This window comes from Aspergillus novofumigatus (genome assembly GCF_002847465.1).
Source record: "Aspergillus novofumigatus IBT 16806 chromosome Unknown P174scaffold_1, whole genome shotgun sequence".
Lineage (NCBI taxonomy): Eukaryota > Fungi > Ascomycota > Eurotiomycetes > Eurotiales > Aspergillaceae > Aspergillus > Aspergillus novofumigatus.
In genome coordinates this window covers 1921731-1942864 of record NW_020194274.1, presented here as the reverse complement: position 1 = coordinate 1942864, position 21134 = coordinate 1921731, and the positions used below count along the sequence as shown (strand labels likewise).

General features: G+C 37.3%; 5 protein-coding genes across 5 annotated transcripts; 2 read left to right on the top strand and 3 right to left on the bottom strand.

Annotated features, from left to right (window-relative positions):
* Window positions 1–7889: 7889 nt before the first annotated feature.
* Window positions 7890–11099, bottom strand: P174DRAFT_436986 (ubiquitin-specific protease UBP14). The gene is made up of 7 exons (XM_024826172.1): window positions 10971–11099; window positions 10855–10908; window positions 10722–10789; window positions 10527–10667; window positions 10186–10459; window positions 8431–10135; window positions 7890–8373 (listed from the first exon to the last, which is right to left on the bottom strand). Exons 2-7 carry the CDS (start codon window positions 10883–10885, stop codon window positions 8223–8225), a joined length of 2370 nt encoding a protein of 789 aa, XP_024687160.1. The 5' UTR covers window positions 10886–10908; window positions 10971–11099; the 3' UTR covers window positions 7890–8222.
* A 669-nt stretch (window positions 11100–11768) lies between these two features.
* Window positions 11769–14538, top strand: P174DRAFT_436985 (replication factor A subunit protein RFA1). The gene is made up of 6 exons (XM_024826171.1): window positions 11769–12043; window positions 12146–12297; window positions 12356–12446; window positions 12497–13031; window positions 13089–13984; window positions 14044–14538. The coding sequence occupies exons 1-6, from the start codon at window positions 12000–12002 to the stop codon at window positions 14135–14137; spliced, it is 1812 nt and encodes a 603-aa protein (XP_024687159.1). The 5' UTR covers window positions 11769–11999; the 3' UTR covers window positions 14138–14538.
* A 685-nt stretch (window positions 14539–15223) lies between these two features.
* dbp3 (RNA-dependent ATPase DBP3) lies at window positions 15224–17402 on the top strand. The gene is made up of 3 exons (XM_024831491.1): window positions 15224–16783; window positions 16837–16908; window positions 16986–17402. Exons 1-3 carry the CDS (start codon window positions 15501–15503, stop codon window positions 17140–17142), a joined length of 1512 nt encoding a protein of 503 aa, XP_024687158.1. The 5' UTR covers window positions 15224–15500; the 3' UTR covers window positions 17143–17402.
* On the bottom strand, window positions 17291–18961 carry P174DRAFT_426845 (putative nuclear division Rft1 protein; the record flags this gene model as incomplete). Its single annotated transcript, XM_024825404.1, has 2 exons — window positions 17291–18149; window positions 18204–18961. The coding sequence occupies 2 exons, from the start codon at window positions 18959–18961 to the stop codon at window positions 17291–17293; spliced, it is 1617 nt and encodes a 538-aa protein (XP_024687157.1).
* An 821-nt stretch (window positions 18962–19782) lies between these two features.
* P174DRAFT_456263 (OST3/OST6 family protein) lies at window positions 19783–20948 on the bottom strand (the record flags this gene model as incomplete). The annotated part of the gene is made up of 4 exons (XM_024829413.1): window positions 19783–19964; window positions 20031–20386; window positions 20463–20539; window positions 20607–20948. 4 exons carry the CDS (start codon window positions 20946–20948, stop codon window positions 19783–19785), a joined length of 957 nt encoding a protein of 318 aa, XP_024687156.1.
* Between the last annotated feature and the right edge of the window lie 186 nt (window positions 20949–21134).

Here is a 21134-nt window from a genome sequence, read left to right as displayed (position 1 = left end):
TTAAGTTCTCCTAAATCTTATAATACCTTATTTATTTTTACTATATTTTACTTCCTTTTTATATTTCTTACTATTAAGTTTCATCATAGCTAATACTATTATTTATAGAAAGTATTAGTATATATATTATCTTTATACTATATTAAAGAATTTTAACCCCTAAGAGGGTCTTCCTTTTAAAGTTAATTATAAGCTTGCAGATAGCACTTCTATAAAGTATATCTAGTATAATACCTGCTATTCTCTCTATAAACCTATATATTATATTAGTCCTATATATTATTTTAGTATTAATAGCTGTTTCTTAGGCTATACCTAGTATGGCTAGGAATGCCCTTAACCTATCTACTATTATTAAATAGTATACTAGGTTCTTTAATCCCTAGTATACCTAGGACCTAAGCCTTTTTATAGACTTTTTAGTTACTCTTCTTAGGCTTATTAATACCTTTAAAAATATAGAGTAGAGCTACTATTAGTTATATAATATTATAGAAAAGAAAAAGGAATGGTATGTAAGTTTCTAGATTAATTTATTACTATAGTACTATCTTAATACTAATATTTTTATAGAGTAATAAGTATAATAAATTCCTTAAAGATTATTATACTAAATTAGCTTATATTTAGTACCTAAATACTAGGGCTACTACTAATAAATAAGCTATATATTATTTAGCTAAAGCTCTTTAACTTATACCTAGTAATACTAGGTATATAGCTTAGGCTGCCTCTCTTCTCTTCTTTATAGAGGAGGTTAAGGTAATTAGTATCTATTTCTATAATAATAAAATAATAGTTACTAGCTAGACTTATTTAGCTAATATTTTAATTAGTCTTTTCCTTTAGTACTTAAGGATATTTAAGTTAATATTATATTCTATCTTTATCTATTATATTTAGCCTTAGCTAAGTCTTCCTAGCACCTTTATATTAGTTAATAGTAGTAATTCTTTTCTTATATTTCTATATTACTTCCTATATTAGTTATATTATTAGTATAAATCTACTAGTTATATTCTAAAGGCCAGTCCTTTTATTTAATTAAATAGTATTATTTATTTCTAATAATATAGTTATCTTTAATCTCTTTAACTTCCTATTTATTATATTTAGCCTTAGCTAAGTCTTCCTAGCACCTTTATATTAGTTAATAGTAGTAATTCTTTTCTTATATTTCTATATTACTTCCTATATTAGTTATATTATTAGTATAAATCTACTAGTTATATTCTAAAGGCCAGTCCTTTTATTTAATTAAATAGTATTATTTATTTCTAATAATATAGTTATCTTTAATCTCTTTAACTTCCTATTTATTATTATCTTTAAGCTCTAGTATTAGTAGTAATTAATTATATTTTACCTAATTCTATAGTTCTAAGTATAATATATAAAATATATTATAAATTTAATTATATTTTATAGGTAAAGTAAGATAATATACTTATAAACTAATAGCACCTAGTATATAAAAAGATCTAATAAAAGTAGGAGCTAGCTTCTTACTTAGAACCTTTAACTTAAGATTCTTTATTAATAGTCCTACTAGTTATTCTTTTTCTAATATTAACTTCTTATAATATTTATTATAGTATTTTACTTATATTTTACTAGCTTTACACTATTATTCCTTTAATCTTTCTTAAAGATCTAAAAGTTTTTATACTTATATTATTATAGCTGGGATCTCTCCCCTTATAGTACTATCCTTAGTATATATATAGAAGTCTGGATTATAACCTAGTAAGATTTTAAATAGGGATTTACTTAGTAATATATTAATTACTCTATTTATAGTAAACTTAGCTTCTCTTAGTAGAGTTACCTAGTTATTTTATTCTTTATTAATAAAATAATAGAGATATCTTTTAAGGACTTAGTTTATTTATTCTTTTTAGCTATTAATTTAGATATAAAATATAGTTAATAATCTTTATTTAATCTTTATAATATAGTATAATTTTACTTAGAATTTACTGGTAAAGACTGGTCCTTAGTCTAAAATAATACTATTAGATAGTCTAAATTTTAATTTAACTTCTTAATAGAATAGTTTAGCTAGTTCTGCTATAGTTATTATTATTAAGATAAGGAATAAGAGTAACTATTTAGAGAACCTATTAATTATAACTAAGATACTATTAACTAGATTAATCTTATATAGTATTATTAGAAGTCTAGTTATAAAATCTATTAACAGTTTACTAAATAGATAGGATAGTTATAATAATAAATTAAGTTTACTATAAGGTCTATACCTTAGTACTATAGTACCTTAGTATATTAGATATTCTTTAATATATACTTTAACATTATTTTATAAGTTTATCTAGTAAAACTTTTGCCTTAGTAAGGCTTCTATATAGTTTCTACTAAAGTAACTAGCTAATAGTTTATTATAATATATACTAATTAATTAGTTTCTTAATTATTTAGTATTAGGCATAAATAACTTATCTTTAAATTATAAAAGATCTTTAGAATTAATATCCTAATATTTTTGCCTTATAGCATCCTACCTAATAGTAATAATCTAGTACTAGATCTTAGTATCCTTAGTTTATATATTTATTTAATTAAACCCTTAAGATCTTTAGTAGTTTTATATTTATAAATATCTTCCTTTTAAGTAGCATACTTAACTAAGGTATATAGGGTTAAATAATTATTAATTAACTATTATAGATTATCTTAGTAAATTACCTCTTACTATAGGTAGTCTTAATAGTTATAGAGCTCTAATAGTATATTACCTAGCTCTAGTTTATAGTTATCTTAACCCTTAGTCCTTAGTAACTATATAGTAACTATTTATCTATAAATTAGTATAATAATATTATTACTCTTAGACTATAGTATAGTCTAATTACTATATTATCTTATAGATATATATTAGTAGGATTAGCCTTCCTCTTCTAATACTTAATAATAAAATTAAATAGTATTAATAAAATTAACTAATAGGCCTATCTACTATTTAACTTTAGTTATTTTATAAAACCTTATAGGTTAGTATAATTAGAAAGGACCTTAATCTAATGCATAGCTCCTTTAGTATACTAATACTAATATTTAAAGGAATAAATAATAGTAAATAATTCTTTATTTAGTATTACCTAATTAAGTTTAGCTCCTATAAACTTTCTTAATTAGAAGGTAATAGAATGCCATCTCCCTTATTTATCTAGTTAAGAGAGGATACTAGCTATGCTATCTTTTAAGGCATCTATCTCTATCTAAATTAGTAGAGCTAAATTAAAATACTATAATAATAGTACTACCTAAAAGACTATAATAAGTCTTTAAAATATAAGCTTCTTAATAAGATTAAACTTTACTAATCCTAGTTTCTTTCCTTCCTTCATTCCTCTCAGGAGATTAGTTAAAGGTAAAGTAATTAAAGAGTAGTTTTTAATAAATTATTAATAGAAGTTATAGAAGCCTAAGAAGACCTAGATATTATAATAACTATAAGGTTCCTCTTATATAATAATAGTTTCTATCTAGCTTATATCTATAGATATACTATTAGCTAAAATAATATATTCTAGGAATTTAATATGATTTTAGTAGAAGGTGTATTTTAAGGGTTTAGCATAAAGTTTTACCTTCTATAGTCTTTCTAAGACTTAAGAGATATATTTAGTATGTTCTTATCTTATTTAGAAGAAGATTAGAATATTATTAAGATAAGCTATATAGAAGATATTAAGAATATTATATAAGGTAGTATTAATATAATTTTAGAAGGTAGCTAGTATATTTATAAGGCTAAAAGATATAATTATATATTTATAGTAACTATATTAGATATAAAAGACTATCTTCTATTTATCTCCTTCCTTAATATAGATTTAATAGTATATATCTTAGATATTAATCTTACTAAAGTATTTCACCCCTAAGATTTAGTTAAGAATCTCTAATATAAGGGGTAATAGGTATTAATTCTTTATTATTATTTTATTAAGTTCTTAGTAATCTATATATAGCCTTAACCCCCTATCTTTTTTTAGGATAAAAAGAATAGGGGCTCTAGCAGGGCTTTTAGAAAGTTAAATTCTTCTATATATAATATTCTTATTAAGATACTCCTTTAATTTATAAAGTTCTACTTAGGATAAGGGATATAGTAGACTAAATAGTAGTAATTTATTAGATTTTATTTTAATAGTATAATCCTAAGAGGAATAAGAGGGTATAATCTTTAATTTCTCTATTAAGAATATATTATAAAATCTAGCTAATTCTAGGGGTATATTTTTAAGAGAATAATATTTCTAATTCTTCTCTTCCTTAGAAAGCTATACCTCTTTAGGTAATTTAACTAATATAAATATTATTATATAGTTATAATATAGCTTCTTAAACTTCTATAGAGCTATTAAAGAGAAGGTAGATATTTTAAACTACTATTAGTAATTCTATAGTAATAAGTAAATATAGAGATCTTATAATATAGTTATTAAAAGAAGGATAGGACTCCCTTTAGGTTATAGATCTTAATTAATAGCTATATAAGCTTATTTAAAGCTTTGCCTAATACCCCTAGAATTATAAATAATAATAGGAACCTTCTAAACCCTATAAGTAGGAGTAATAAAGTTATTAACTACCTTAATAATAGGGGTAGTAAGTTTAGCTTATTATAGCTTTTATAATTTTATAAAAGTAATACTAATAATATTAACCTTAATATAGCTATTAAGATTAGTATATATTTTAGGGCTATTAGCTAGCTATATTAGAATATAGAAATAAGTAGTAATCTCTACTACTAAATAAAAGATTAGAGATATAGGTTTTACTCTAACCTCTTATTATTTTTTATAATTAATTAGACTTTAGCATCCCTTATAATATACTAGTTAGTAAGATGTTTTTTACTACTATATTTATAGTATTTTAAGGGATTCCTATCCTTATTAAATTAGTTTTATTTAGATTTTATAAACCTCTTAGAATTCCTTTAAAAGTATTTTAATAGGTTACTATCTTAAGATTTCCCTTCTTAAGGCTTTCTAATATCTTTTCTCTTCTATTTCTATTATTTTTATAAAAAGGTGTAGTATTTTAAAGCTATAGATACTATTTTATCTTAAGTATCTAGTAGTTTATTAAGGTATTCTTAAATATAAGTATATAACTTTAGTATAAGGCTACTAAAGAAGGCTAGAGCTTATTACTTTTTATCTTATTAAGGGAAATATTATTCTAGAGAATCTAGATAATAATAAAATTCTCTAGGGTCCTTATCTAGGTATTAATAAGCTTAATATAATTTAATAATAATATTAGCCTTAATAGTTTTAGTATCTTAGATTAAGCTTAAGGTCTAGTCTTTAAAAAACTACTATAAATTCTTAGTATTTTATTATCTTTCTATTAATATTTTATAAATTTTAATATACTATTACTATTTATAGGTGGAGTCTATTTATATAATAGTAGTAATAATTTTAAACTTATTAAGGGTATATTTCTTTAGGGCTCTTTAGAATATATATTCTATATATTAGAGCTATTCTTCTCTTTTCTAGAGTAAATATCTAATAGTAAAGATAAGAAGATTCTTAAATTTAATTTCTTACCTATCTTCTATTAAAGATATATTATTTTAATAGGAAAGCTATTTAAACTTATTAACTCTTTAAATCTATTAAAGGTATTTAAGTTTAATAATTTATTATAGGATTTATTATATTTTAGTACCCTTTAACTCTTAAGGTTAATTAGTAGGGGTAGAGGAGTTACTTAGATTAGAATATATTTTTTTAATAGGACTATATTATTCTATTAATAAAGGGGTAGAAGTAATAGCTCTATAATAAAAATTAGTAGATATTATAACTAATACTTAAGTAGTTAAAGAAAGAAGGATTAGAAATTATAAAGATTTATATTTTAGGGTAGATAGCCTATTAACTAGGTAAGAGTTAGTAATAATAATTAATAGGAGAGGATGGTAGAAAGTAGTAGATTATATAGAAATAAAACTAATCCTTATCTTCTTAGATACTAGATAAGGGGAATACTATTTATCTTTACTATCTATCCTAGATGTATTTAGTAATAATTTAAAAGCAGCTTAAGGTGTGAAAATAGGAGGTTGAAAATAATTAGGAAGTAAGGGGTGGCTGCATAATTAAGTAGCTGGGCTGTAGCTGAGCCTTTACATAAAGTCTATTAATTAGTAAATACCTAAATAATAGGAATCTCCTAGGCTAGAGTAGTTATTATAAGAATATCTAATAACTAGTGGTAAGATAATTAAATCTCTTATTAATATTAATAATAAGATAATTAACTCTATTAAGCCTTATAATATCCTAGATAATATATTCTTATAAGATGAATATATTATAATATTATATTTTATACTCTAAAAAAAAATAAAAGGATATTAATATAATAGTAGCTATAGAGAATTTCTATAAGATAAATCTTATAATAGATTACTTAGGACTTAGCTTACTTACCTTTTTATTTATATCTACTAAATACTAAGTAGATATTAATTATATAAAAATTACTACTCTATTATCTATAATCCTAAAGTTCCCCCTCTTAATATTAATATACTAATACTAATAGTTAGCTTTAATCTAGATTATTTATATTCTTATATAGAAGGGTTAGATATCTTCTATAAGATTATTTATATACTGGTATATCTTAAATTTAAAATAATTATACCCTTCTTTAAGATATATAATTCTATAGAAAAATTATAATAATAAATAAATACTACTTACTTCCCTATTTAATAATAAGGTTAAAGGGTTATATAAGGCTAAGACTATATTCTAGGAGTAGATTAATAAGATTTAAAAGATCTATATAGAATATAATATTTTAATAAGGGAATTTAGATACTAATACTATAAATAGAAGATATCTCTAGTAGAACTATTATAAGATAAAAAGATTATTACTAAGGCTAGAAAATAGAAAAGTAAGAGAAATATCTAGATAATAATTATAAACTTAATACCTTTTTCTTTAATAATATATAAGTATATATACCTAATACTAATAAGACCTAGCCTATTTTTCTAATATAGTAGAATAAGCTATATAGGCTACTACTACTAATATACCTAGGTACCTTAGTATCTTATAGAACTATATATAGCTATATAAAAGTTTAATAAGATAATTAATTATTTTATTAAACTAATACTATAATTATCTATAGTTATAAAAGAAAGGAGAAAATATTATATTATATTATTAGATAATAATAAGAATAATAGTATAACTAATATTAATATTCTAAATAACTTAATAAAATACTATAATTAGGTTATAGAGTGGCATTTAGTATAAGATATAAATAGTCTACTAATAGATAGTAAGGATAATCTTATAAAATATAATCTATCTAATAATATACTTACTAATAAGATAGTATAGCAATCTTTACTCTAGAAACTTAGAGTTACTACTATTAAGATTAATAAGAATATAATAATATACCCTAGAGTAAACTAGTAATTACTTTATAGTATATACTTATAAAGATAACTAGATATTATAATAATACTATATTTAGTAACTAGACTAGGAAGGCCCTATAATAGATTAAAAATATATATTTTAATCTATTAGAGGTTGAGTAAGATATAATATTAGATTATGATCTTAACTAAGTAGAAGCTTACTAGTAAGGTAAGAAAGCATATAATTTAACTACTTATAGATTTATATATAACTAAGGAGACACACCCTGTATTCTTTTAATCCTCTTAAGCTTTCTTTTTTTTTCCCTTTTTTTTTTTTCCTTTTATATTATGGTAATTATTATATATCCAATAATATCATATGTCATGTCACATATTAATGATAGCTACGGAGTACTAGCTAAGAATAAAACAACCATCTTCCCCACAACATAAAGAGCTGACCCTACCAAATAAGCATTTGATGTGCCATCCCTACTTACATTTATAAGCAGCAGATATGAGAGACAATCAACCATTTCCCCCAACATACAGACAGAATCAGGCATACTATCTTAAACCATTGCGCGTCAAGAGTCTTAATTTTAATAGCAATAATCCAGTGAGATATACTAGAACTGACACCTCCCCATCAGTATAGAAGACATCGACACTCAGTGAATATCTCACAGGACAAGACATGGTACATCAGTCACCGATCCCTATCTATGGTGCCCACATTCCCTAGTCTGGATCCATATGCAGCCAACGATCCGATCAAGCTTCGACTCGAGAGAAGAAGTATAGATAGGCAAACTTTTTCATATCCTGAATATCATCGACTGCCACGACTTTCTCGTCATTAAACATAACCCAGGAAGGATTATCCTGGCCCGGCAGCATCTTCCGCACAAATGCAACATAATGTCTGTTTGTTCTCAGCTGGCAATTCGATAAATCTGAAACATCGCGATCTCTGACTCACCCAGCGTGTACTGATGTACCTTTGTGGCAAACAATGGCCCGAAGTTGGTATCTAGCCGGGGTTTCGTGAAAGCCGGGAATTTTACCATTGCCGGGAAGCCGAGAACCAGAGTCACGATCACCACTTTCATATTCAGGCATCTCGTCGGGATGACTGAATACCCAATCGAGAGCTCGATCTACATCGCCCCCTGTCGCAGCCAGCGCTCTTTTGGCTCGATCCTCATCAATACCCATTTCACCCAGTTGACCTACTTTCGAGGGATCCTGTAGGGCCATGTTAGCGGGGCCAGTAACCTTGCTGCCCACAAGCGGTATATCGATATCTGGGTCATCCATATGAGAGAACAACCAGTTCATGGCAGCTTCGGTATCTGAATTGCCGGTCGCATGTAGCGCCTTTTCACACCTAATTCTGGGAAAGCCCATGGCAAGTAGTTGGTCTAAGATGTTCTGATTAGGCGAGAACCCACCATCGGATGGATCGTCTTCTGGTAGGAGCTTTTCGCCTTCCTCCTTCATGGAGCCAACATATGGGCTGAAATCTAGTGGTTCGTCGCTGACATCCACTGGGATATCCAATTTCCTCGGAACCCAATTAACGACTTCGAATCGTCGGGCGTTTAGAACCAGTTCCTGCGGCATTGTCCTAAACGACGAACGCTTCGAGAATCCATTGCTGCTTCCACAAGAGGGACAGCTGAGCTCAACAATTTCATTAGCAGTGAAAACATCAAGACATTCAAAGAGAGTCACTGATTCGAACTCCGAATCCGCAGAGGGGTCTGTGCTATTAGTGCCCAGCTGTCGACGAACGGGAACAGGAATAGAGACGTTGTCTTGCTCATCTATTCTGTAACGGACTCCTTTGCAGGACAGACACTGTAAACGCTGCTCGACAGCGAATCGAAAATTATCAATGGGATTGCCTCTGCCCTCGGGGCCCTGGGTGCGTTGAATCAGCTTGAACAGATGAAGTAAGAATTCAAACGCATCTTGTTGTCTCATGGTTGAGAACTCGTCATGACCACGACCGATAAGATGTTTGAACATTGCTGGCGATAATCCTTTTTGATGGGGCACCTCGGGAGAGTCAGGCGAGGCAATCACGTCTGCATTGGGCTTTGAGTAACGCCCAGAAAGAATGCCATCAGCGAGCTTTCTCATCTGCGTCTCGAAGTCCTCAGCAGGTTGTTGAGATAAAGGTGGCTCTTCGCTGCTATGATAATATCTTCTTTGGAACTCTGGCGAGGAGAAGAGGCATTGTACCACGCTCGAAAGATAACAGCTGTTTCCTAGATTGGTCAGACCTGTAAACCCAGGCCCGAATAACGGGGTGAGCTCGTGACCATCCGCAGAAGTGGTTGAGAACTCCCATTTCATATTGTGCTCAACCTGCATCTCCATGAGGCTTTTCTCTGTTTTTTCGCGCGCGCTGAGATTGATTCCCCAATGAGCAAGATGAGCAGCAAGGTCCGGGTCTGTCCTTTCTTCATTGCACTTGTAACAGTAGATATCCGCGCTCCCGTCAGCAGTTATTGAGCCAAGCTTGACGGCTACCGCATGTGAAGTTGAGTCAGAATGCGCAAGTGCATGTGAATTTCCTCCCAATCCCCCGAACTGACTGCGTCCGCAACCAAGGTTACCACATTCCAAACAAAGCCAAAGGTTCTCTTTCAAAGTACACATCGTGCACTGACTCAGCTCTGCGTACCTTGGTTAGCAGGGGGATCGGACCCGCGAGGAAAACCATTACCTTGAGACTCAGTCTGCTTAGGGGTTTGTTGCACTAAGCAAAGCGTATGCTCGCATGGGACAAACTCTTGCTCCCAGGCTTTAATCTCTTCTTTCTTAGAGAAGGTCATTGCCTTCATTACCCCATCTACCACGACTGCAAGGTTGCCACTGGATGCATCGATGTCATCCAAGCGGCACTCATAACAAATTACTCGTATTGCTGTGTCATAGCGATCTTCATCCGTCTCTGCAGCAATCGCGAGCTTTGAAATTTTCTGTGCTGGTTCGCCACGCTATTATCTTATGTTATCATGACGCCGAACATTGTACGCATTGCGAGTAGATATGGCCTCAACGCACCTGTATCTTCTTTCGCGACCTCTTGATGTTCAGTGCTAAAGGATGGCAAAAGCGCTTGTAATGAACCATGGCATGGTTTCGATCTCCTGTACAGCCGCCGTTGAAACAAAAGAGGCATACATTTAGGCCAGTCTCCTCATCCTTGAATAGGTTTAGCCCTCGCTGAAGATGTTAAGAAGGGAACAAGCGACGAACCACAGAGTCAAAACATTGCGTACACTCTTCGCGATAGACAGCTTGGGATTGAGATGGCGGTCGCAAAGCTTTAGGAGTCCGAATTAGTATTTCGAATTAGTATTTGGCTAGCATTTGGACTTAATATACTTGCCCTGCGAGCTACTATGAGGGCAATGAGCCATCGTCAATGTGTCCAATGATAATCCTGACTCGATCGACATTAGCTATAATTGACGTATCATCAAATCAAAGGAGTGAGTAACTGACTTCTGATGAATTGATAGCAAGCTGTAGGACAACTCGTATGCTTTCTAGCTTTACCAAAAGATGTGTAGATTAGTGAGCTGTGACGTGAGGCAATATACTCTACCTCCAAGCACCACTCCTGAGCACCACCTTGCAACATTCTTACCAAGGTGGGGTTGCTAACCTGATCAATTAAATAATCACACCACCACCAATAATAATAATAATACCTAATAATAATAATGATAACCTTTAGATTATTGACTGTATGGAGTAGATAGTTTAGGATTCTGTTCCTGGCATGCTGGTCCTAGGTCACGTCATAAAGTCCTGAAGAAGGTTCCCTGTTTCGATTATTCTTTACTCCAAGCATGTGGCCTTCAATATTAAAGAGTGATCCTGTTCATATTTGTAGTCCCAGGAACTATTGATTGTTATTATCCGAAAAGGACTGCTGAAGGTAGTATCTTAAGCTGATTATTACTAAGATTCAACCTCTGCCTGTCAGGGAGCTCCGTAGAGAATGTACCTTATAAGGAGTAGCTAAGTGCTAAGCTGCAACTAGTGTAATTAATACCGATAATAATGCTGTTTTTGATTGACTTCCTAAGTTCCTTACCATGCACTACCACCTGAGGTTAGGTAGGTATCTCAAGGTGCCCTGTGGGTACTAGGTACCTTTACCTTCTACCTACTACAGAGTAGGCTACAGGGCACGTCGCAGTGGGTCCTAACAGATAGGTACCTTCCTTAGGGGAAGGATTTGGACCATGCCTTACCGCCTATCTCGTAGCCACTCAACGCGTCAGGGATGTTTTACACGAAATAGCACGCGTAGGCCTTACTGCCAAAAAGTGTTTTCACATATATCTCTAATAAGATATCTTCCAACTTTTCCTAGCATCAGCTTCAGGAAAACGAATACTAGATTGAAAAGTGACTTATACTTGTACCTGTTCTTTTTTCCCCATCTACCAAGATATTTGGACATATTTTCAGATATTTCCGTTTTACCATCTGACTACGAATCCAGCAACTTTTGCTTGCGCGATGGCTCTCGATGCAGCATCTCAGATCTCAGTCGGGGCGCTCAGGTAAACGCGAGCTCTTTTATCTTGTCCTTGCCAGAGACCATCCTTTCTCCTTCCTTCTCCTGGCATGTCAGCTACGACAAGGATTTACTGATAGGTTTGCAGCGCCATCTTTGATGAAACCAAACCGCAAATCCAAGAACCTATAGTCCAGTGTGTCCAGATTAAGCCTTTGCCTCCCCAACCGAACCATCAGGAGCGGTACAGAGCCGTGTTCAGTGATATCTCGAATTATGTTCAGACCATGCTTGCAACACGTGAGTAGAGAGGACCGGTGAATCGTCATCTATTACTGATTAACACGTTGTATGACAGAGGCGAATCCACTCGTAACGAGTGGCACGCTAAGGAAGGGGTGTTTTGTCCGTTTGAAGTCATTCCAAGCAAATTCTGTCAAGGGGAAGAAGTTGTAGACCCCGAAACCCCAAATTATGCACGCAGCTAATATCACCATAGAATCCTTATAATCTTGGATCTCGAAGTCTTGCAGGAACTCGGCGAGGCAGAGAAAATCGGAGAACCGAAACCACTGGAAAATAAGTCGGAAGAAGATGAAAAGCCCCAACCGACTACAATCTCCGGTGGTGGATTTTATGGCTCCAAGGTTCAAAATCAGCGAGGGGAACCTCGCGTACAGCCTGCACGTTCCTCTTTGACATCGACCAACGCCACCATCTATCCGATCGAAGCTATCTCTCCTTATTCACATAAATGGACGATCAAGGCGCGTTGCACGAGCAAATCAGCAATCAAAACCTGGCACAACAGAAACTCGGAGGGTAGGCTATTTAGTGTCAACTTACTCGATGATAGTGGTGAAATCCGCGCCACTGGATTCAATGAGCAGTGCGACCTGCTCTATGATGTTTTTCATGAAGGAAGCGTGTACTATATATCTAGCCCCTGCCGGGTTCAGATTGCAAAGAAGCAATTTACCAATCTGAACAATGACTACGAACTCACTTTTGAAAAAGATACAGTTGTTGAAAAGGTCAGTGAATTTCTCGAGCGCAGTTACATCTGACAAGCTTATATCTTTTTGGTTTAGGCAGAGGATCAGAGTGATGTCCCGCAAGTTCGGTTCAATTTCACAACCGTGGGCGATCTCCAGTCTGTCGAGAAGGATACCACCATTGACATTATTGGGGTGCTGAAAGACGTCGGGGAGACTACTCAAATCGTATCAAAGACGACGAGCAAGCCCTATGACAAGCGAGAGCTTACCTTGGTCGATAGCTCGGGTTTTTCTGTTCGTCTAACCATCTGGGGCTCCACAGCATTGAATTTCAATGCCACGCCAGAGTCTGTAATTGCTTTCAAGGGTGTCAAAGTCTCTGATTTTGGAGGACGAAGTCTGAGTTTGTTGAGTTCTGGCTCAATGACTGTCGACCCTGACATAGAAGAAGCTCATCGTCTCAAGGGTTGGTATGATGCTCAAGGCAGACACGAGACATTCACGTCACATGCCACTATGTCCAATGCATCCTCGTCTGCAATGAGATTGGATCACTTGAAAACAATCGCACAGATACGCGAGGAACAACTAGGGATGTCAGAAGATGCAGTCTACTTCTCGCTCAAAGGAACTGTTATTTACATAAAGCAAGACAACATGTGCTACCCTGCTTGCCTCTCCGAAGGGTGCAATAAAAAAGTGACGGAACTGGATCCCGGTCAATGGCGGTGCGAAAGCTGTGATAGAACTCACCCACGTCCAGAGTATCGATACATCATGCTCATCAATGTTAGCGACCATACTGGCCAGCTCTGGCTCAGTTGCTTCGATGAGGTCGGGAAACAGTTAATGGGCACGTCTGCGGATCAGTTAATGGATCTTCGCCAAAATGGAGAAAAGGCCGCTGGAGACATCTTCCAGGAAGCTAATTGTCGAACTTGGAACTTCAGATGTCGGGCTAAGCTTGATCATTTCGGAGATCAGCAACGGTAAGCATCTGCTGTTTGGTTACCAATATTGAACCTACCGCTAATGACATCTTAATTAGCATCCGTTATCAGGTATCGACGGCCAAACCTGTCAACTACTCGGAGGAAGCATCTCGCCTCATGGCCCTGATTAATTCATATGGCCTTTCTTGATATCCCTTGGATTGATAGTGGATTTGCCTTTCCTGGACAAGTCTGATCCTTCCGAGGCTTGAATTTGTTACATGCACGATTTTATCTTTATAGATATTCGTGAATGTATGAGTGTTTAACGTCGTTCCGCTTAATTCGTTTAGAACTCGACTTCTTGGTTGGAAGTTCCCAGAGTCTCGCATACCACGTATGTCTTGGGTAATTGGGAAGGGTAATGCATACGAGGGTATGAAGTCGGATGAAGTTTAACCAAGCTGCCGTTTCTAGGTGATTTTCTTCATGACAATCAGCCTTGTACTTACCACAAAGATCGTCTTTGTGTCGGTTCGGGAGCCCTGTCCCTGTAATCTCATGCCTTCCCCCATTCATGTCCCCCTTAACGATAACACAGGAATTACGGCTGTCTTCAGCTAGTGGAGGACTATATAGTCCACTCATATACTTGAGTTCTTGTAGTATGTAGAGAGGTAGGCCCCGGCAAGGAGGCAGGGTTGGGATGTTACTCTGTCCTCCATATGAGAGGTACGGTTCCTATAATATTTAATGCTAGTAAAGGAGTGCTAGGTCTCTAAGTACGCTATATTCAGAATCCAGGATTCCAGGCTAATCTACTTTACTAAAGGAGTGTATAGAAGCCCAAGTATCATAAGCTTAGTGTAAGAAAGTGGTGTTCTAGGCAGCTACTATCTACAACACCAAAAGGTCACAATGGCGATTCCTAGAACATGCCTATAAGCCTCCCTGAGGTAGTGATGCCCCTAGGCCGCAACCCCGTGACACTTAGATATGCTAGGAGGCTCTCTTTAGCTTCTAAGGAGTGGATAATCTTTCAAGATAGAGCATATGGGAATATCATTTTTCTAAGAGCTTATCTAATGATGTGCCTAGCTGGCTTAATAGGTAAGTAGTTATAAAGTGCGCTTAGGGTATGTTACTAATATATACATAATATATACTCCGTAGACAGTACTTGAATAGTAATAACTCTGGGCTTTTAAATCAGATGATCTTAATGCAACTTAACTAATATTTAACCATATTATCCCCCAAGTAGGGTTGCCTGAAAATTTAATTTGAAATGACAACCGAGAAATGACACCCATTTTGAATATGGTACAGATATTGGCGGTGTTGATTGGCAGAATAAAATTATGACAATTTTGCTCCTACTTGCTAGAAATTTTTCCCACTCCTTTCCACACACAGCATCTCTTGATACCATATCTTATTTGATTACGCAAGTTTACATTTCTCGTTATTGTGAGATTTGGTCTTCTATCTCCCATATCTGTCGATCTATCTGTATTTGCTCAGTCCCTGGTTTCAGAAGTAAGGAAAGACCAAAGCTCAGCAGATCCTCATCATGGCCAAGCGTGCCCACCACGAAGGTGGCGATTACCAGCCCAAAAAGAGATCCAAGAATGAAAGAAATGGAGAGGGATCGAAGATGTCGCCGTCTGCGGAAGATATTAGAAATGAACTTGATACTATACCAGATGCTACTTACGTCCAGTCACCAGCCCTAGGTGATCTTTCTCAGATTGAGATAGACCAGTTTCTCGCGAAGCATTGCATTAAAGTGACTGATTCTTCGGAAGCGCCGCCGCTTCGCCCCATAATTTCGTTTTCTCACCTCCCTAGCAGCTTCAGCAAGATCTATGACCCATTGAGCTCTTTCTCATCGCCAACACCTATTCAATCTGCAACATGGCCCCTGCTCTTCGCCGGTCGGGATGTCATAGGCATTGCAGAGACCGGAAGCGGGAAGACATTGGCTTTCGGCTTGCCGTGTATTAAGAAAATTCTGGATTCAGGGAAGGCCAAGCGAAAACATGCACGACCTGCAGCAGTCATCATTTCGCCAACCAGGGAGCTTGCAATGCAGATATATGATCAGCTCTCGAAGTTTGCGGCCTCTGTGGACATCAGAGTAACATGTGTCTATGGGGGTGTGAAGAAAGACGAACAGCGCGAGGCCCTGAAGACTGCAGCTATCGTTGTTGCCACCCCTGGTAGACTAAAAGATCTTCAAAACGATGGCTCCGTGGATCTTGGAAAGGTCAAATACCTAGTCCTGGACGAAGCGGATCGCATGCTGGACAAGGGGTTTGAACAGGATATAAAAGACATCATCCGCTCCACGCCAGATTCAAAACGCCAAACAGTTATGTTCACTGCAACCTGGCCTCCAAGCGTCAGAGACCTGGCGGCTACTTTCATGACTTCAGCTGTGACTGTCACCATTGGTGGTGATCCTTCCGCCGATCCGCGTGCTAATACCAGGATTAAACAGGTGGTCGAGGTCGTGAAGCCTCAGGAGAAGGAGGCTAGACTTGTGCAATTGCTCAGTCGCTCTCAGCGAGGCGCAGCAGTTTGCGATAAGGTTCTTGTCTTTTGCTTGTACAAGAAAGAAGCGATTCGTGTCGAGAGACTTTTACGAACCAAGAACTTCAAAGTCGCAGGGATACATGGAGACTTGAACCAGCACGAAAGATTCAAAAGTCTGGAGGCATTCAAAACCGGGGCGGCTACTGTACTTGTTGCCACCGATGTGGCAGCCCGTGGCCTTGACATACCGTCGGTTAAATTGGTTATCAATGTCACCTTTCCTCTAACGGTCGAGGACTATGTACATCGAATTGGCAGGTAAGCAACGATGTTCTCTCTCGGCTGAAATGTGTTAATTCGATTTTGAATAGAACCGGGCGCGCGGGAGCCGATGGCCATGCCATTACTCTTTTCACAGAAACGGATAAAGCTCAGTCTGGCGCGTAAGTTCTCAAAACCGTAAATCAGCCTATATATTTGGGTAGGCTGCTATTGTGGCCATCTTCCTAATTTGTCACAGGTTGATAAACGTTCTGAAAGCAGCCAAACAAGAAGTACCGGACGCTTTGCTAAAGTTTGGAACAACCGTGAAGAAGAAGCAGCATGGTGCGTACGGTGCATTCTTCAAGGATGTGGATACCAGCAAGTCAGCGACAAAGATTGTTTTCGATGAGTGAAGTCGTATTACTTTGTCTTGCGGTATGAGGTGTCCTGCTTCCAAGTTTGACAAACCCGGTTGTACAATCCCCTCAAATACGTTCTCTCGAAATATAGACTATCATAGAGGGCCGTCAGAGCTCATTCAAGTCTTGTCCAAAGGGTAACTCACACTAGAATGGCATAGGAGGCGCAAAACCCTGCCGCCTGTATCAGACCATGAGAATCGCTGTGGAACAGCTCTGGCCCGAGTATTGTGATTGTGGTCATTAGAAAGCCAGCAATATAGGTATGAGGACTCAAGCCGAACTCGGTCAACGTTATGTCGTTGTCATGATTGTGCATGTACTCTCGTATGAAATTTAGACTCCAAAGTATGCGCACTGTCATGTTGACTATATTGGCGTACACCAAGCCACGAGCGCCGAGGTCGCCAACTCTCAGGAACAGGTAGGCCGCTAGCGCAAAGCATGCTGAGAAAACCCCCATCCAGCCCGCCTGTGATCGAAGCTCCGACCCATTAGCAGCAGACGAGACAAAGGCCTCTGTTATACCATTGAATGCCAAAAAGGGTATATAGGAGCAATAAAGCGAAAGCAGGCGATAGACTTCAAAACCAGCCCATCCTGTACCACCCAATAGGTGAAGCATTTGCTTGATTATGACGGGGTTCAAAGGAAAGATGAGAGCAGATAGGATCCCGTATGCCTTCATGACGTCGGTAAGATGCGTCTTAGCAGCCTCGATGTTGCTTGATTTTTCTCCGTTTAAGTCACTGAGACCCAGCAGTGACGAAAAGAGGGTGCGAGAGCTTTCCTCAATTGGCTGAAAAAGGACGCGAGCTATAAGACCACCATAGTTAGAAGCGAGGAAATATATCCCCTGATCCTCCAAGCTCGCCATTGCGGCGAGCATCATGGCGTCCCCTTGCGTGAGCAAATGCTTGACCACAGATTGAAAGAAGAGATTTGCAGATAGAGAGATCAACTGCGACGAAAACATGCCCATGACATAAACGGACTTATCCCTTGGACCTGTTATCATGGCTGAGTCTTATTCAATAGGATTGACCTCCACATACCTTGTTCTTATGCGGCTGAGCAGAAACGAAAAATGCCATCTACTCGCTGCGTTTGACAGAGCTGCAGAGTAGCCGCAGAGAAGCACCAAGGCATAAGAGAGATGACCAAGTGCAAATGGAAGTATACCGACATTGTTTCCATTCCAGGACGCCCAGGTAAATAGACCACACGTTGTTAGACTCTTTACAAATGCCGCGGCCATTTCAACGGTCGCCCTAGTCTTGTACAGCATATATCTGTGGACTACAGCAAAGAAAGGTTCAGTGCATAGCTCTAAGGTCGACGCGAGACAGACGATTGCCACACTGCCGCGATAGAAAGATGTCTGAGCAACCTGCTCAGCAGCAAACTGTATGTAGGAAGTACCGAGCAAGATAGACAGCGCGATTCCAATTCCAAGGCTGAGGTAGGACATGTTCACTATAGATTGAGTCGCCATAGATTGAGCTTCCATTTCCTTGTCGCAAGCTATGCGCGACTTCTCTTGTTTGCTGATGTCGGGGAATGAAGCCGAATCCAGAGGCTGTCTCTGAATGGCTAATCTGATGGCCTCCCGAGAGAAGTATAAGATCGTAACCATGAACAACTCGAGTTGAGTTGCTGCTCCCAGAGTCGCTGGTGACAGGTTCCTCAGGACCAGTTGATTAGCAACAAAGGTGAACAGCCGCGAAACCAACTGGATCATGATCAAAAGCGTAGTTCCCGACACCGATGATGCCAAAGCCCTTCTAGTGCGAAGTCTGTCTTGCTTGGACATAGTGGCATGCTCTCTGCACGTCTCATATGAACCTTTTTAATCTGCAAGTGTTATCGAGCTGGGACTGATCGCGTGGATAACGAAGGTTGAAACACAATTGCGATTTAGACGAGTATGACCTAAGACAAAAGCTGCAGTCTTTTGTCTTCAGAAATGACTTACTTCTTCAGGCACACGGTGCTGAGCCGGACCAAGGTTGAGCTCTGTTGTGATGTTGTTCTCTACCTAGCCGCAGCCGCCGCCGCCGCAGTAGGGTGAACCACACTGGGTCCGCATATGTAGAAGAAGAGCCTGTGGAAATCACGAGGGCAAACCCTCTGACCTGCACATTTTATCTTTACCAGAATTCACCTGCCTGAAATGAAGATGAAAGAGCTCCTAGTGTATCTATCCATGCACTTGCTGAATAGATCTTTTTGACTGTGTCGATCTAAGATGTTTTGGTTTCCTGCGTTCTAGGATTCATTTTGCAGACGTTCATGTCATCTATCCATCGAATGGTCTTTCTCTATTTGTCAAAAAAGCGGACTCTTCTGCATTACAATAGTACCCTAATTGTGAAGGCTAAGGTCGCTGAGGCTCGTGAGGAATGAGGGGAAAAACCAAGAGCTCCTTCGCCTAATCGTAGTGCAGGCTGATGTAGAGTAGATAGGCGTCCAAGATCCGGAAACACCATGAAGGAGAAAGTCGAGCTCGCAAACCCATCCGCGGAAGAAGGCTTCAGCAGGTGAATTGCTGCACCTAGATCGGGCTCTCTTGCTTCAAGGATATCGCACCAACGGGTCGAAGGACTAGGATTAAACCCTGGTGATGTCTGAAAATCAAAAAGGAGGGAGGTAGAAAGGATATCCGCCATTCTTTGTCTTGAAGACGTTGAGGAGGAAGCTGTACATACAGAGCAGTACGCCTGCCCAGATTACGACGGCCAGTTGCTGTGCCTTCTTGTCCCCCATGCGAGGGACCTTCATGGAAAGAGCAATCGCTGCAAAGGAAAGTACAGCGTCTAATCACAGTGAATCATCAGTATGTGTGTGGACATGGTCGTGTCTCCGGAACGTGAACGACTTACAAATGGCAGCGACAATCTGCGTTTCCATGCCGAACTGATTAGAGAATCCACCAGCAAAATAGCTAATGCCTCCCTTGCCATCACTTACAACGTAAGGTACTTTGCGAATGTGATTGAACATGTGGCCACTGGTGAACAGCAAGATAGCAATCAGGCTAAAGCCGGCCCACAGATTTCGGTTTCTTATGATCGGCAAGGCGTACGGAGACAAAACTGTGAACAAAGTTATCCCACCCATAAGGATAGTGATTGCAGAGATGATTCGCATGTAATTGATTGGGCGGATGAGAGGTGGTTTTGAGCCTTCCGGAAGATGTCGGCTGATCCATGTGTAGAGTTGGTCGGCAGATATTGGGCTAGACGTCTTTCATCAACACGGAGAACTCGTGTGGCAGATCCAGGAGACTCTTACCCAGTGAAGTCGAATCTTACGGGTGCATTGTCAACCTTGGCAAAGGGCCGACTGTGGGAGGAAACAAGAGAAGGACAGGCGCAGTTTGAAGCATCAGCTTTTTCCTCATTAGATTAGATGAACAATACATCAAGAGGGTTCAGGAAGAATGATCATTCTTATACCTTCTGGAAGGTCTCCTTGCCATTACTGAAATCCAGAGTAGCGAGGAGCAGCTTAAGATCGTCTGACTTGGAGCCCTTATTCCAACTTCGTGCAATGAGGTCCCACTCGGATTGGAACTCGCGACATAGGACGCAACCATAGCGAGCGTCAGTAGCTGTTAGAAGAACCGCGACGTGGAAGTCGCGAGGCTTTGAGGTCAAATCACGATATGTAACATCCGTCAATTCAATCGGGGCGACACGAGATACTGATTTGTATTTCTCGTACTTATCAGGGCCTGAGGATGTACAAAGCGCGCTCGTCGCAATGCAGAGGAAAGAGATAAGAAAGTTGAATTTCATTTTCTCGAGGGTCTGGAAAAATGGCTCATTTAAGATGCTTTGTTGAGCTCGAATGTGAAGAAACACTGGAAAACGCAGTGAATGAACGATCCGCAAGGATCAGTGGTCATTATCTGATGTCTGTGTAGGAGGTATTCCGGACGGAGTAGATGATGGTGGCACTCAATAACTACGCAATAATCGCTT